The sequence below is a fragment of the Oryctolagus cuniculus genome, chromosome 18, assembly GCF_964237555.1.
Source record: "Oryctolagus cuniculus chromosome 18, mOryCun1.1, whole genome shotgun sequence".
Classification (NCBI taxonomy): domain Eukaryota; kingdom Metazoa; phylum Chordata; class Mammalia; order Lagomorpha; family Leporidae; genus Oryctolagus; species Oryctolagus cuniculus.
Genome location: NC_091449.1, coordinates 6,414,173 through 6,431,669, shown reverse-complemented (window position 1 = coordinate 6,431,669; position 17,497 = coordinate 6,414,173). Strand labels below are relative to the sequence as shown.

The following is a 17,497-nucleotide window of genomic DNA, read 5'->3' as shown; positions in this document are numbered from 1 at the left end:
CTGACCGCTGTTCTCCCAACATGCTGAATACACACCCACCTCCCCCAAGGATCCCGTGCAGCGGGGGTCCCTGTCATGGTCATCCCCCTATGAAGTCAAGCCCTGCGCAGTTTAACAACCTGCAGCCACCTGACCGCTGTTCTCCCAACATGCTGAATATACACCCACCTCTCCCCAGGATCCCGTGCAGCGGGGGTCCCTGTCACGGTCATCCCCCCATGAAGTCAAGCCCTGCGCAGTTTAACAACCTGCAGCCACCTGACCGCTGTTCTCCCAACGTGCTGAATATACACCCACCTCCCCCCAGGATCCCGTGCAGCGGGGGTCCCTGTCACGGTCATCCCCCCATGAAGTCAAGCCCTACGCAGTTTAACACTGCTGATGATCACTCGCACTTCACTTCTCTCAGGCCTTATCACACACTACCTATTACAGTGCCGGTCTCTCAGCTGGAGTGGAAGCTCTGAGAACAGACACTTTGGTTTGTTCTGTCTGCAGGCCAGCATACAGCGAATAGTGGACAGGCATCATATACTACAGAATAAACACACTTCAACTGCGTGCTGGGGTCTCATGCTGCCCGCTGGGAGGACAGCATCCTCTGCAGAGTGCCTGTGTTACCTGCCTGGCTCCATGCTCCACTCCAGCTTCCCGTCAGTGCAGACGGTGGGAGTCAGCAGTGAGGCTTCAAGGAACTGGGCTCCTGGCCACCCACGTGGGAGACCGAGACGGAGTTCCTGGCCCCAAGCCTGGGACCTCTGCAGGCATTTTGGGAGTGAGCAAATGGATAGGAGCTGCTGCTTGTTTTCTCTTGCTCTCAAAGCAAATAAATAACTTTATAGCCTACTATAAAGAATGAATTAATTGTACTGTGAATCAGCCTAATGAACCCAGACTTTCAAACAGGAAACACTCTTCCTTTCTGATCGTGGAAATGTCATGGCAAAGTTAAGGGCAGCTCTCGAACCACCCTCCTCAGACTCAGGACACTTGCACTTGGAGGCCTCTGGAACAAACCACAAGGGCAAATCTGGGAATTCGGAGGCACTGTTCATCAGAATTTACCAGAGTCTTTAAATGACAGACTCTTCTACAATCTTTTTTTTTTTTTTTAAAGGATTTTATTTATATATTTGAGAGGTAGAGTTATAGACAGTGAGAGGGAGAGGCAGAGACAAAGGTCTTCCATCCACTGGTTCACTCCCCAAATGGCCACAATGGCTGGAGCTGCGCCAATCTGAAGCCAGGAGCTAGAGCTTAGCTTCTTCTGGGTCTCCCACATGGATGCAGGGGCCCAAGGACTTGGGCCATCTTCTACTGTTTTCTCAGGCCAGCAGAAAACTGGACTGGAAGAGGAACAGCCGGGACTAGAACTGGCGCCCATATGGGATGCTGGCACTGCAGGCGGAGGATTAACCTACTGCGCCATGGCACCAACCCTGTATCTATAATCTTAATGTAGACACATAAGTGACTTAATCTGCTATGGAATCTGCCCACAGATGATCAGAATTACTAACAGTGTTGGGACAGTACATTTGTTACGGGCTGAATTGTGACTCCTGCCCCACATTGAAACATCCTGGTAATTTAGAGTGTGGCTGTAGCTGGAGATGAGACCTTTAATGTCTGCCTAGTGTCCTCGTAAGACTAGGAGACTGGCACAGGCAGAGAGACAGTAGGGGTGAACACAGAGAGACACCATCATGTGAGAACAAAGCACCATCCACAGGCCACGGGACACACAGGGGAAATCGACCCTGCCAGCACCTTGATCGAGAGAGTAAACCTGCCCACACGGTCTCGGAATTCCAGCCTCCTCTGAAGTGTGAGAAAATACAATCAATTTCTATCGTTTTAGTCACTCAGTCTGTAGTATTTTATCCCTAGCAAACCAATACAACACAGTAATTTCCCCCTCATAAAATTGATTCTGAATGTTTTGCAGGTGTGAGCTCAGTAGGGGTTTCAGTCTTTTCTGTCTGAAACAGTATTATCTTTTTGGAAAGACACTGTATCCTGCACTTGCTATTTTGAATACTTGCCATTAGCCTGATGCCCAAAGCAGAGAAAACAGACTTTACTTGGGATTCCAAAAGCTCAAAGCAATCTCTGAATCACTGGCTCCTCTTCAATCTTATGGCTCCCACACGACTCTGCCCCCACTACCCCCAAACCAGTTCCTCCCAGCTGGACTACTGTAACACAGTCAGTGGTTCCGCAGTACAGAAAAAATAACACTCACTGACCCTTCACAATGCTCCTAACACACCCTGTATGGTTAGTCCCACTTCAACAATGCACACCAAGGCTGGGCTGACCCCTGGCACCTCGACCCCGGGGTCTCCACTCCTCGCCGAGCAGGCTTCCTGCCTCTGCCCTTTTCTAGTCCATCTCACCCCCTCCCCACAAATTCTGCAAGCACCAGGTTTACTTTCTGTATCGCATGCACCCTGCCCTCTAGCTGCTATTTACGATGGCTGCCCTGCCGCACAGCGGGGGTTCATCTAACTGCTCCACTTGGTGCTCCAGGCCAGCAAGACCCAATCCACCATTGCCCACCTCGCCGACAGCTCTTTATACATTCCTCAACATAGACAATCACCGCACTTGCTATGAACCCAGGCCAATCTCCCGCACGGGGCTGCCTTCCCCACCAGCAGCAAACACTGAGCACTTTTATGGACCAGACTGCGTGTGGTGCACTTCACCTTCCTGCCAAGCTGTGAGTCAGGTTCTCTGGTACACTTTGCTGATAAGGGAACAAGGCGAACAGGTGAAGTGGCCTACCAGAGGTTTCCCAGCAGGCTGCTATCACACCCATGGCTTGTTTCAAACCCACGTTTCTCCAATCTGTCTTCTCTACAACCTTCGGCCACTTTATGATCCTGCCAGACCACCCCTTCTCGTCCAGAAGATGCCCCGTCTCAGCACGCTAAGGCTTTCTGTCTTTCCAGCAGTTCATCAGTGGAAGCCATTTGGTTTGGGGCAACCTGTTCAGGGTCACGTGTGCAGACACCTACTCCTATGGCCCTCAGCCACCAGCTGCCCCACTGTGGCAAAGTCGACGCAGCTCCCTAGGCCTCAATTTCCCCACATGGCAAACAAGGGGAGGGGCCACGATCCTGGCCTCTCTATCCCACGGGATCATCACTGGATCCAGTAAGATGATTAGATACAGAAGAGGTCTGTCAGGGCAACACACAGTAAACCTTCAGCTGTGATTGTAATTGGGAAGTAGTGATGAGAAAAGTGGTAACAGAGGACTTGCAGTCAATGGTGGTCCACTCAGACATACTAGGTGTGTTACATACACCTTAAGAGTGCTCAGTGACAGCCCAGTAGCTAACAAACCACACTGACCACACACTGGGTACCAGAAGCACTTCATAGGATTCTTACTAAATCCTCACATTAAGTTATACCATCACACCCACTGCTAACCACCAAGAATCTGTGGCAGGTACACGTGAAATACCTTGTCCAAGGTCACATACCTATAAAGTCATAGAGATTGGATTTGAAATCAAGTAGTCTGTGCTACTCGTCCTTAACCAACCAAACTCAACTTACAGCCATAATGTCTGACTAGATAAATATCCCTACAGTGACCTCAGGCAAATTATTTCACTTTACCTCTCCACTCCTCCTTCCCTCGTCTACAAATGGGGACAGATTACCTGCCTTAAGGCACTGCTGTGACATTAACTGGCAGTCTCAGCACTATGCAAGTAAACTCAATCATCACAGAGAAAGTTTACAACACTGCCTGGCACATGGTAGGCAGCATAGTAAGTGCAGCAATTACTACCAACACTTAAAACTAACACAACAGAGCACGGGTCACTACCCTGTTTTTCTGGCGGAAAATCTAGGGAACAGTGGAGTAACTCACCTGAAATCCCTAGCTGCCAACTGCTGGAACTGCAACTCTAACCTGGCTCTGCCTTCAGACCCCTTTACCCATGCCTGCCTCGATGATTCCAGATCATCCTCTCCGAGCAGGACTGTACTTGTCCTCTGAATCCCTGCCCCCATCCCACAGTGTCAGACACTGGGCAGATCTGTTGAATCCACAGCCAGGCCCCTCTCCTGTCTAGCAGGAACCACTCCCCAGCAGTCCTCACTCCAGTGCACTCTGGGAGTCCACATTTTATTACCTGTAAGGAAGGGCAGGAGCTCACTTCGGGTCCTTTCAACCCCGAGGGCCAACGCGATGGTGGACAGTTTCTTGATGCTGTTGAGGCGAAGCTGAGAGAACAAGAAAGGGGGGAAGATGTTAGCAATCCCAGATTCAAGGGAGTTCCCACAGCCGTAGATCCAGTTCCCCTCAAAGCCTTGCTAGGCATGTATAAAGACGCTTAACAGTAACTTGAAAACACCTACCAAGTGACTCTGCCTGAGAATGAAATCATTTAACAATGACCACCAAAGAGGCAGCAGTAACAAAAGCGAAAGTGTCCTTTGTGTCTTACAGAGCTGGCGCCTAATCAGTCGCATTTCCCAACACCGCTCTGTGTCAGATTCCAGCCTGCTTCCCCCAACCTCCCTCTCCTCCCTCTGCTTTAAGCCCTTCTCTGCACGCTGCACCGTCTCGTACCCGACACCACACTTGAACAGCACAGCAACAGCCACAGCTCGCACGCTTCCTCCGCGCCAGGCGCCAGCCTAAGCGCTCACCTCCAGAAGCTCATTTAGTGCTCACAAGTCCCCCAAGAGGCCAGACTCACTCCAAGTCCTACTTCACACAGATGCACGCAGGACCAGGGAGCAAAGGTCCTGCTCAGGGTCACAGAGCCAAGACGGCAAGAATCAAGGATGTATACCCAGGGCTGTCAGAGCAAACACTGTTATGACAACCTCACTCTGAAACAGGACGGCCCCCAGCACAGTGGGTTCACTGGTGGCCCCGAAAGGCATGCCCCAGTCCTAACCCCAGTGCATTCACCTGAGATCACCCCGACCTGAGTGCTGGCCCCTGATCCAACAGAGTCCCTCAAGACAGAGACACACAGACAGGAAGACCACGTGAAGATGGCGCGAGAGATCAGGGTGATGAACCTCAAACTGCCGGCACAGAGAGGATCTCCCTCGGAGCCACCAGAAGTTAGGGAGTACCCAAAAGATCTCCCCCAGAACCCCCAAAGGAACCAGCCCTGCACAGGATCTCCGACTCTGTTAGGATCTCCCCCAGGACCCCCAGAGGAACCAGCCCTGCACACACCTGGATCTCAGACTCTGTCCTCCAGAACGGAGAGACAACACATTTCTGCTGCTTCAAGCCAACGGGCCTGTGCTGTTTGTGGCGGCCCTACAGAATTAAGCATTTACGTGTTAGGACCTCAGTGAGCCTCTCCACCCTGGGGAGGAAAGCACAGATAGTAGTGGAGACTGAGGCTCAGAGACATAAAGACAGCCCCTGAAGGGAGCATGGTCACAGCTGGAGGTCCACCCCTGCTCTGACTGCAGAGCTGACCCTGAGACGCTCCCAGTGGCGGCACCTCCGCCGCCCAGCTCCCAGGGCTGTAGAGGGATGTGAGGAGATCACGTGTGTGAGAGGGGGAGCAGTCTCGCTGAGGAGCAAGTGACTGTTGGTGACACAGGGGAATCCTCTTCCTGGGGTGACACGATGAGCAGGTGCCCTTGGCCTGTTCTTTTCCTGGACCCCACCCAACTGGGAGATGACTGAGTCCTGAGTGAGCCGTGTTCTCTGACACAGCCGATGGTGGGAATCTGATGGAATACCGTGGTGGTCTCACCTCAGAAACATGCACAGCACAACTTTCACACAGCTTCACTGGGCTTCCTGAACCTCTTCAAGCTCACGCTCATCTCTGGGAGTAAGAGAACCTCAAGATGTAAGCTTACTTTGAACCAAAAATAAAACACAAAGCTGGATCCACTGGGAGATTAAAAAACTACACCACCCTACCATGTGGTGGGTCTGGTGGCGAGTACCTGGGTGCTCCCCACATCAGCCCCGAGGGCAGGAGAGCTGGCTCTACAAACAGCTGGGCAATCTTTTCAGCTCTGCAGACCACATGGCTGCTGTCCCAGCTACTTAACAGCCCTCACAGCACAAAGGCAGCCACAGGAGACTAAGTAAATCAACGGGCTTGGCTCTATTCCAACAAAACTTCACTGGCAAAAGCAGGCAGTGAACATGGCCCGCCAGCTGGCTGCATCTGGCTGACCCTCAACTAGTCTTCCAATGTTCTCTGGAAGTTTTCACAATCAAGTACTGCACAGCAGGCTGACCTAGCTGGCCGCTTTCTTTCCTCTTTGATTTCTCCAAGCTGGATCTCTGTGCTCTCTCAGCTGGGCCATGGGCAAGAGCACACATGAGCCAGAGCCACGCTAGAGATGGTGACAGCAAACAGCCACAATCACAACCATAATCACTATGCCAGCAACAACTGAACATTTATTGAGTGTTTACCATGTACTGGCCATAGATAATCCCTTGGCACCATACTCCAAGGTACTGTGACTGGAGTCCCCATGTCACAGGTGTGGATGTTAATACACATAAGACATCATTTGGTGGAAAGCAATGGAGCCACAGCCAACACCAGGCAGTCTGACTCAATTTCAACATCATACTGTCACTCGGGAACAGTGTCCAAGAGAACCAGCCCATTTCTTCACTGTTGCCCTTGGAGATTCTAGTTTGGGTTTCAATAAGAATGTCACTGGGGCCAGCGCTGTGGTTTAGTAGGTTAAGCTGCCGCCTGCAGCGGATATGGCATCCCATATGGTGCCGGTTCTAGTCCTGGCTGCTGTACTTCTGATCCAGCTCCCTGTTAATGTACCTGGGAAGGCAGCAGAAGATGGCCCACGTGCTTGGGCCCCTGCACCCACGTGGGAGACCTGGAAGAAGACTCTGGTTCCTGACTTCAGCCTGGCCCAACTCTAGCCACTGCAGCCATGTGGGGAGTGAACCACTGGATGAAAGACTCTCTCTGTGTCTCTCCCTCTCTCTGTTTTAACTATGCCTCTCAAGTAAATAAATAAATCTTAAAAAAAAAAAAAAAAGAATGTCACTGTTTCTTCAGGCAGATGGCACTGAGGATGCCTGAGAAATTTGGAGCTACAAGGCCCGAGTTCAAAGCTAAGCTGTTTACATGGTAGTGGTTGGATCCTGAACAATCTTTGCACCTTTCTGAGTCTCCATGTTCTCATCTATGAAATGGGCTCACCGAGGGTGGGTCCGACCCCTGTATCATGAGTACAGTGCCAGGGAGAGACGGTAACAGAGGCGGTGGCACCCTCACCCTGCGGTCGGCATCCGGCTTTTCGTTCAGGTTATCAAGAAGGGTCTTCCCCCTCCTATCTCAGTCACAATGGCAGCAACAATTTCCAAAGCCCTCATTACGCTCCAGACCCTGTTGCAAGTGGTGCTTCAATGTTTTCTCTTGTTTGATCCTCATGACCCTGATAGGGAAGCGAAGGGTCACCTGTCTCATGGCACAAAGCAAAAGCACCTAAGTGGCTGAGCCAGAACTTGGCCAATGCCATGGCTTCGTATTTGCTTTGTTTCTTTTTGTGGTGAGTTGTCATGGACCCTCTTAGCAGGACTACTAATGATCACAATTTGGAAACAGATCTCAGCATAAGCAACACCAGAAGACATGAAAAACAGCTGGAAGAGTTATGAACACAGCCCTGACTTCCACTGGTGACACTGTTTGTAATCTGTTGCTGTGACACCAATCCACAACAGAAAGAAGCTAAACCCTGGTGTAAATGAAAGATGCTGCTTTTCCCATGTAAATGCCTGCAGCTGCCCAGGAATCAGAGCGGAGCCCAGGTTAAGAGCCCCTGCACTGCGCCATCCTGCTGCTCACAACCCTGGTGTTTTCAGTTGTGTCCATGGCCCCCAGAAGACATTCCCAAATCACCTCTGCATCTGGATGTGACTAGGAGAGGAACCTCTGACCAGTAAAATCCAAATGGAAATGTTACACGTGACCTGGGACGAAGAGGGGAGAGTGGAGGCCATGCAAGCAGAAAACAAGGGTGAGGGCCTGGTGCCCCACCCCCTGGAGTGCCTCAGCAGCTCGGGCAGCCATCAGACCCTTTGGTCATTGGTCAGAAATAAACGTCAAGCTATTTAAGCCCCTGTTATTTAGAGTTTTCCTATCGTTTACAACCAAACTTAATCCCCACTCACTCAGCTGACCTGGTTCTGGACAGAGACACCTGAGCAGCTTCCAGGAAAGATTTTCCTCCTAGATAAAACGGACAAGGGCAAGAACAAGCTGAGTCCTAGGCTGGCCCTGCTTACAAGGACAGCAGAGGCTGTGGCCGTCAACAGAGTGGCGTGCTCTGATACAGTTCTGGGATATCCTTGAGCTGCTGAACTCGTAAGGAAAAGGGGCAGCGGGAACCTTTACTTGCTTAAACGACTCCTGGGGTTCTCTGGAACATTCCTGATACAATCAGTGTTAGTAGCATTAGTTAAGTGACCTTCACTGTCCCCCAAATGGGCCCCCACCAAGCACTTGCAACAGCTCACCCATACGGTCTCCCACCCTGAACTGGGCTTGCCAGAGTCTCCAGGAGCCCTGTGCATACAGCCTGCTGATGGGCACATGAACCTGCAGAAACCCCCTCTGCTCGTGAGGCCCCTCCCACTCGATCCAGAGAGCCTTCTCTGGCGGGAACACGGTCTGTACGACCACACACACAGCACGTCCTCCTTCCAGGCAGAATAAGAGCCAAAGGCCTCACTCTGGCCTCCAAGGCCCGATGTGATCTGGCCCCTGGGGACGGATCTGTTCTCACCACCCCTTGCTCCTTGGGTGCCTGTCACAGTGGTTTCCTTGACAGCTGCCAAAAACAGAGCCCAGGTCTTTGCCCCTGCTGTTTCCTCACCCTGCTGCCTCCTCCCCAGGTGGCCCTTCTCAGGGCCTCCTCAGGTCTGCTCCACCATCACCGTGTGCACCCGACTCCATCACTGGCTGACACGCATCATTTTCGCTTACTGCTTCTCCCTCTCTGCTGGAGTATGCACGTCACCAGGGCTTCGTCCCAAGAACACAGGACAGTGCCTGGCACAGAGCAAGTACCCAATAAATGCATGGTGCTTGGGGTTTTTACAGACGTCAGAGAAAAAAAGTATCTGGAGGAATACACTCCCAACTGTTACTGTTGCATGACCTGCAGCTGAAGTGGGGGGGAGGGTATAACGCACTGTTGCACATGACCTGCAGCTGAAGTGGCCGGGGTATAATGCGTGCTTGACGACACCCTCTCCATTCAGTGAGGACGGCGTCTCTCCACCCTACGAAGTCCTCCAGCCCATGCTTCCATCCTCACGCCTTCAAAGACCACATTGCTAATGAAACGAATCTGGATGTAGGTGCACTGAGTGGGAAAGCCAGCACCCACCTGACAGAATTCACCAAGGCTGGACGCCAGTGTGGCCGTCATGGGCTCTATTTCTGAAGCCCTTGTTTTTTAAGAATAATGGATGAGCACATAACCTGCCTTCCCAGGTACCAGATAGAGTCCCCAGACAAGTCCTGGGCATCTCAGCTTCCGCTTCCCCACTGTGAAATGGGAACTGCAAAGGCCTGCTTCAGGATTGCTGGGGTGATCGATCCAGGAATGCAGGCACCGCCGGCCACAGCAAGCGCTCCAGTGTCAGTCGTTATCAGTTCTCGTGCATTTCTTTTTTTTTTTTTTTTTTTTTTGACAGGCAGAGTGGACAGTGAGAGAGAGAGACAGAGAGAGAAAGGTCTTCCTTTGCCGTTGGTTCACCCTCCAATGGCCGCCGCTGCGGCCGGCGCACCGCGCTGATCCTGGCAGGAGCCAGGAGCCAGGTGCTTTTCCTGGTCTCCCATGGGGTGCAGGGCCCAAGCACCTGGGCCATCCTCCACTGCACTCCCTGGCCATAGCAGAGAGCTGGCCTGGAAGAGGGGCAACCGGGACAGAATCCGGCGCCCCAACCGGGACTAGAACCCGGTGTGCCGGCGCCGCAAGGTGGAGGATTAGCCTATTGAGCCACGGCGCCGGCTTCGTGCATTTCTTAACCAGAAGGAACGTGAACTGAAACAGGAAAAGCCCAAGTAATTTCCCCACCCCCTGGGAAACCAAGCAGCAGCCCTCACAGCTTCCCCGGCATCGTACTTATTGATCAAGGTGTCTGTCCCCACTCCTCCAAGGCAACTTGTCTCCAGGAGGGAGGAATAGGACCGTTACCAACTACTCCTAAACAAGAATCTAATTCTCATCAAAAAATAAATAAATAAAAACACACACAGAGATATGCAGATAATTTTAGACGGTCTTAAAGCCCAAGTACTGCTTGGAGTGTTCACTGTGTTCAGGCACCTCACACAGGTTCTCTCTCCCAGTAAACCTAAGGGGCAGACAGCACTTTGTATTTGTTTTGCCAGCGGGGAAACTAAGGCAGAGAGGGAGGAACACAGGTCATCAGTGCACGTGTGGCAGAGCGTGGACGTGACCCTGCGTCCCTCACCACTGTCCTCTGCCCCTCCTTGTCTGCAAGCTCTCAGAAAACACCCGTATGTCCACGCTCTAGGACGCAGACAGGGGCACGCTGCTGTCTGAGACCAGGACTGGGCAACCTTTCTCCTGCCAAGGGCCATGGGCCATACAAAATTCTCAACCTAAAAATCAGCCTGCTGTAATTATTGAATTTCAAGTTCTGCCTGCAGTTTCTTTGCAGAGTCTGACCAGATGATTTCGCGAACATGCTCCCCACCGCTGTTAGAAGTGGCTTGATGCCGGCGCCACGGCTCACTAGGCTAATCCTCCGCCTGCGGCGCTGGCACCCCCGGTTCTAGTCCCACTTGCTCCTCTTCCAGTCCAGCTCTCTGCTGTGGCCCAGGAAGGCAGTGAAGGGTGGCCCAGGTGCTTTGGGCCCTGCACTTGCATGGGAGACCAGGAGGAGGCACCTGGCTTCGGAATGGTGCAGTGCGCCGGCCATGGAAGCCATTTGGAGGGTGAACCAACAGGAGGGAAGACCTTTCTCTCTGTCTCTCTGTCTAACTCTACCTGTCAAAAAAAAAAAAAAAAAAAAAGAAGTGGCTTGTCATTACCTAGTTTACCTTGTCTAATTCTTAAAGCCTGATGGGTGCTTTCCACCCTTTCTTCGTTGAATAAGAAAACCAAGGCCCAGAAGCGTGAGTCACTTGTAAAGTGGCCAGACCAGGATTCAAACCCTGGCGGCCTCCACCTAAGGCCCTGCCTCTTCTCATCACCTCCAGACCTGTCTCGTCTCCTCGGAGGCTGTGCCCGAAGCCCATACCCCTGGTTAAACTTCACTTTGTCACTTACTAGGCTGTGTGACAGCAGGGATTCCAGACTGAAGACTGAAACCAAGTCAGATTGAGACAGTCAGGGAAAGTGAGTCCTGGACAATGCCGGGGAGCTGCTGTTACCCTGTTAGCTGGGAAAATGGCTGCACAGATAAAAATGTCTGTTGGTTTGGAAGTGGGGACTGAATAATGCAGGAGAAACAGTCTGATATGGACTGATCTTAAAAATACCTCAGCAAAAAAGAAGGGGGGGGGGGTAAAGAACAACTGTGGCAAAATCTTGAAAAAATTGGCCGGCGCCGTGGCTCAATAGGCTAATCCTCCACCTTGCGGCGCCGGCACACCGGGTTCTAGTCCCGGTTGGGGCGCCGGATTCTGTCCCGGTTGCCCCTCTTCCAGGCCAGCTCTCTGCTATGGCCAGGGAGTGCAGTGGAGGATGGCCCAGGTGCTTGGGCCCTGCACCCCATGGGAGACCAGGAAAAGCACCTGGCTCCTGGCTCCTGCCAGGATCAGCGCGGTGCGCCGGCTGCAGCGGCGGCCATTGGAGGGTGAACCAACGGCAAAGGAAGACCTTTCTCTCTCTGTCTCTCTCTCTCACTGTCCACTCTGCCTGTCAAAAAAAAAAAAAAAAAAAAAAAAAAAAAATCTTGAAAAAATTGCTAAGTCTGGGTGTCAGACACTATTTTCTCTACTTTTGTCTGAAATCTGACAAGTAAAGATGGTAATGGGGCCAGCATCCTTAGAGTTGGCCACCGCCTGCAAGCACCGGTTCCCTCCCACCTGCAGCTCCCGCTGATGCACTGGGAAAGCAGTGCAAGACGGCCCAAGGGCTTAGTCCCTGCCCCCCATGCAGAGGCCCAATGGGGTGCTGGGCTCCTCCCTTCAGCTCGGCCCAGCCCTGGCCACTGCAGTCATTTGGGAGGTGAACCAGCAGCCGGAACACCTCTCTTTCCTCTCTGTAACTCTGCCTTTCAAACAAACACATCTTCTAAAAAAATGTTGATGGAAATAGATTCGTACCTATCTAAGACAGCGTTTGTGAGGATTCAATCAACACAAAGCGCTCGGCACACTCCGCAGCCCACAGCAGGGTCTCAGTCCCGGCACTACCGACGTCTGGGCCACTTCGCGCTGGGGACTCTGCGCACTGCAGGGTGCTGCATGTCCAGGACCTCACCCACGGAAGTCAGTGGCTCTCCTCACAGCAGAGAGCCTGCTGAACCCCCCGGGGGACGTCACCCCACGCTGAGAACCTCTGCCCTACACACCCAAGAAACAGCGTAAAACACGCCATGCACACCAGTCAGAAGCCTCCTGTACTCCATCACCACCTCCCCACGGCTCGGAGTACATGCAGCTGTAAACACGGTACGTGCACCAGCCCTGTCCTCACCACCCCAGCAGCTGCTAAATTACTCCTCCCTGTCTTCCCTAGGCGTGGAGAGTGACTCTGAAACCCGCCCTCTGAACAGCTGACCACATTTCAAGAAGCACGGTGCCCCGAGCACCCCGGACAGCGCGGTTAGGCCTGTGCATCTCACTGGTTTGGGGGAGGAGTGGACTAGGGGATCCGGTGACTCTGTGGCTGAACTCATGTCACCACCACCACCGTCTTCCCTCACTTTTCCAAGATCCAACTGTGAGCCATCGGGACGACGGAATGGGGTCACCAGTACTGAACACCCACTCTGAGGCAGCCGGCTTCATTGCACCTCCACAACCAGGCAGATGCAGGCTGGGGGCTGGGCCCCAAAACGGAAAGGTACCGCTGCGAGGGCACTCAGGGAGCCAACTGGGGCTCCGACCTGTCCCCCTCAACTCTACCTCGCCCACTGCATCACACCGAACTGGCTCTGCCCTCCCTGACACAGCCTGGCTCCACCCACGGCTAGCACCAGCCCTGCTGCTCCTACCCCACGGTCACAGGACTCCTTCAGAATCGGTCACTGGACGTTCCCCTAGTAAGGCCTTGCAGTGCCCTCCCCACCCTCACCCCCATCCAGAACCACAGGCCTCCCAGCCTAGGCCTCACTTCCCACCGCCTGGCCATTCACTCTGCTTCAGCCACACTGGCCTCGTCACGTCCACTCACAGCCTTCGCAGCAACAGTCCCCTTGGCTGGGACGGCCACTGTGCTGTCCGTCCTTCACCTCACTCCAGCCCTTGCTCGCAGGTGTCCTCCGGGCAGCCTTCCCTAACCTCCCCATCCAGTGCAGCAGGCTCCGCTCACTCGGTCCCCGTCTCTGCCTCTCTTTCCTTCTTAGCGACGACTGCGACTGACATCACATTACAGATTTATTTCTGTCCCCCTCCCTGGAATGGAAACCCACAAGAGGAGCAGCTTTGCAGGTCTGCCCCCTGCTGTACTTCCGGTCTCTAACGCATGGTCCCCACAGAGAAGGTGCTGGATGGATACTTGCTGAACAAGCGAATCAAGGCTCCAGGCTTTCCAGCACCCTGAACTGTCTCACTAAAGACACAGACCCACCAGCATCTGGATGCCGCCCGCACGGCGCTGGCCCACCCCAAGTTCTGTTCTGCCTTCTGGTCCTAGCTACTTCCTTTCAGCTGCAGGGCTGCAGCTGTGTTACTTCTGGTTCCTGAGCTCAGGCTTCCTCACCTGTGCGATGTAGATAAGCACAAGGCCTGCTCCGAAGGGCGGTAAGAGCAGCATGTAAGTCAGCAAGCACGTAAACACTGAGGCCCGATGTCTGTCCAGCACCTGGGGCAGAGCAAGCACCCTAATCTGATACCAGGGAAGCTGTAGTCAGGGGTTGCCGGTTCTTACCTACAAGGGACCAAAGTACTTTGGCTCTGGGAACCAGGCCATCTGCTAACAACTCCTCTACTGGGTGGTTTCGGCACAGAAAAAGCAGCCACAGACAACCTACAACTGAATGGGCGTATCTCAGTTTACAGACAGCAACCACTCTATTTAGAAAAGCAGGAAAGGGCACAGGTGGCTGTTAGCCAATCCCTGGCTTAAACGGAGGCCGACAAGGTCCTTCCAAAGGCTGGACTTCACTTCCTCTTCAACTTTATTTCCCAGCATCAAAACCAGCCCAGGACCTTTGTACTCATTTCCTCCGCCTGGAATGCTATCCCTAGGTATCCACGGGCCTGCTACTTCCCTGCATCCCTCTACTCAAATCTCACCTCCTCCGCAAGGCTTGCTCAGCCACTCCAGCGAAGCCCGGATCACAGCCACGCTGGCCAGGCCTCCCCACCCCACCCTGTTTTACTTGTCTCCACGGCACTCCTCACCATCTGCTCTTTCTCTCTGCCTGCACAAGCGAGTGAGCTCCACAGGGTAGGTCTCTGCCTGTGGCACTGCAAGATGTTCAGCTGCATACCTGACCTCCACCTACAAGACACCAGAAACAACCCTCTAGTTACCCCAACCAGAAACCTCGCCAGATGTTGCCGAATGTCTTCTGGTGAGCAAAATCGCCTAAGTTAACAACTACAGCCCCCGTGTGTCCCCTCTCTTTCTGGAAGCACCTTCGCTCAAAATCTGCATCCTCAGCTGGCCAGCGCAGTGGCGCAGCAGGGCACCACCTGGAATGCCAGCAGCCCAAGTAAGCACCGAGGAAGTCCCAGCTGCTCCACTTCCGAGCCGGCTCCCTGCTAACGCGCCTGGGAAAGCAGAGGAAGAAGGCCCAGATGGGTCCCTGCACCCACGTGGGAGAATGGATAGAATTCTTGGCTCTCAGCTTTGGCCTGGCCCAGCCCTGACCACTGCAGCTCTCTGGAGAGTGAACCAGCAGAGGGAAAAGCTCTCTAACTGCCTTTCAAACACATAAATCTTTTTAACAAAAACAGTCTGTACCCTCCCTGCAGGCCTCCTTACCACGCATCCCCACCCCACTCTGCCCGTGCTGTGCTCCTTCCCTGGTCTCCACCGGTGTCTGCCAAACCTCAGCTCCTTGGCAAGGCTTCCCCGGACCTCTCTAAAGCGGCGTCCCCGTCCGGGGTTAAGTTTTACTTAACATGGGGTTTATTGTCTCCCTCACTAGGGCGTCAACAAAGCCAGAAGTTGTTATCTGTGTGTTGACTGCTGCACACCAGCGCCCAGACTCCCCCCAGATACTTACTGATTCACAATCACAGCCCCTTGTTTTATTTCCACACTGCCTACACGTGTTAATAACATCGGACACTGAGTTCTGTCTCCCGCACAGCAACCCGAACTACCGCTACCCCCCCAGCACCACCCCGAGACACAGCAGGTGTCTGTCAAACGCATTCTACATCAGCACTACGTGGACCAGACAGCAGCCCCACTCGAAGGCTTGCGGAGATGGACTCACTTGCCCATCTCCATCAGTGAGGAGTGCAAGGGCCGGGACTACAATCACAGCCCGGTGCCACCAGCACCTGCAACCCACGGAGCTCGGCAGGCTTCCTCGTGCAAGGAAACCCGCACAGCTTTACCAAGGCGGGAACTGAGGCCGAAAGGGAAAATGAGACCGCGGTCACCGCCGCCTTAATCACAGCCGACTAGTTACTGGGCCCATTTCAGCAGCCCGACACCTTCCTCCGTTACTCATCAATCCCTCACACAGCCAGGGAGGCCAGGATCATCGCCGTCCCGCATTCCACGGAAGACGGAGGCCCACGCAGGGCGAGGGAGCGCCCCGCACAAGGTCACGCCGCGCGTGGGAGGGGGCCTCGCACGCAGCCCGGCAGGGCGACCCCGGCTCACGCGACAGCGGGGTCAGCGCGCTTCGCACACGCCCCAGATTGCAGGGCAAGGCGGAGTCCACAACTCCACCCGGTCCAGGCCAGAGCAACTGGGACGGCAGCCTTCGCCTCTCAGTCCCAAGGGGTCCAGTGGCCGAAACCCAGAAAGGAAAAAAAAAAAAAAAAAAAAACAACCAGGCGGCCCCTCCCCCACTCCGAGCAAGTCACGCGCCCACCCCATCCCCGAAGGCCACACGGAGGCCGCTGAAAATCACGAGCCCTCTCCGCCACCACTCCCCTTCCCGCAAGCAGCCTGCAGACCCGCACCGGGCCGCGGCTGTCCGGGCCAGGGCCGCCGCGCGCGCACCCGCAGGCCCGGGACCCTCGAGGTTCGCCCCGGCCCCCGCCCCTCCGCTAGGTGGACGCCCAACCCAGGGCGCCGTCTCATCGAGTCCCGGGACCTGGAGAGATGAGAGCTGCACGCTGATTGGCCGCAGCCCCCTTCCGCCACTCCCAGCGAACGCTGAGCCCTTTCCGCGAGGGCCGCCCGTACCCCCGGTGTCCCCTTTCCCGTCTTCCCCGCGTCCCCTGGGGCCTCCGGACCTGAACGTCCTCGTTGCGGAGCTCGTCTATGAGCACCGCGATGGGGTAGAGCGAGTCGTCGCCGTCGGCCGCCGCCATTTTGGCTCCGTCCCGTTCCTGTCAGACTGCGGCCAGCGCTGTGCTGAAACCGGGGTAGGGCGGGGCTGTGCTGGGAGGAGGAGGAAAGGCGGGCGTGGGGCCGCCCTAGCCACTCCACAGGGGCTGCCCCACCGTCATTGGGCGCGCTCTGCGGGGCCGAGCCCGTGTTTCTTTGGTCCGAACAAGTGAAGTCCCGCCCACTGCCCATTTGCCATTGGGCGGATGAACGAGATTGGTCTTGCCGGAGCGGAGGAGCGGGGGCTGGGAGGGAGAGGAAGCGGAAGTACGGAGTATCTTAGCGACCAAGGTTGTCCCCGCCTACGTCGCCGCTAACGACGGCCGTGACGAGCAGTCGTTTCTAGCCAGTAAGGGGCCAGAATGGGCGGAGGCGACCCCTGCCTCTCGGCGAGGCTCGGTGGTCGCTTCTGCGCGTGTGCGGTCGTGGCGCCTGACGTCATCTGGCCACCCGGCCGGTGTGCGGGTTCGGGCTGGTCCGGCGGTGGTTCCGCCGGCGGGCGTGCTGATCCCCAACACCGTCGTGCGAGCGGCAGGAGGGACCTTCGGCTTATGCCGGGAGGGCGGTTGGCCTTGCCCCCTGGGGAGCCCCCGGCCGCATCTGGGGACATCCGCCCCGTGGCCGGCCGTGGACGCCCGCGTTCACCCGTCAGACGCCTGCAGCAAGCTCCCTTCCCTCCCTCTGCTCTGGGGGCGTCCCTGGGCCTTCGCGCAGCCCCCGCCCACGGCCCCCTGCGGCGCGGGACCACCCTGAGTGGGGAGGGGGAGAGGCAGGCCGCTGGAAGGGCTGGGCTGGGTCTGGGTATCCCAGAAGCCCCCTTCCAGACGTC

General features: G+C 54.9%; 1 protein-coding gene across 4 annotated transcripts in view; it reads right to left on the bottom strand.

Annotated features, from left to right (window-relative positions):
- The window catches only part of PPP2R1A (protein phosphatase 2 scaffold subunit Aalpha), a 36,475-nt gene extending 19,560 nt beyond the window's left edge, over nt 1-16,915 (bottom strand). For 2 of the 4 annotated variants that reach the window (XM_070062936.1, XM_051836604.2), the window contains exons 1-2: nt 16,575-16,915; nt 4,161-4,251 (exon numbers count right to left, since the gene is read on the bottom strand). In XM_070062936.1, the coding sequence (XP_069919037.1) occupies nt 4,161-4,251; nt 16,575-16,652 (169 nt within the window). In that variant the 5' untranslated portion in view covers nt 16,653-16,915. Of the gene's footprint in view, nt 1-4,160; nt 9,665-10,021; nt 11,929-13,908; nt 14,011-14,552; nt 14,648-16,574 lie in introns of those variants that run through there. The other 2 variants (XM_070062935.1, XM_070062937.1) reach the window with 2 other exon arrangements.
- Nucleotides 16,916-17,497: the final 582 nt, after the last annotated feature.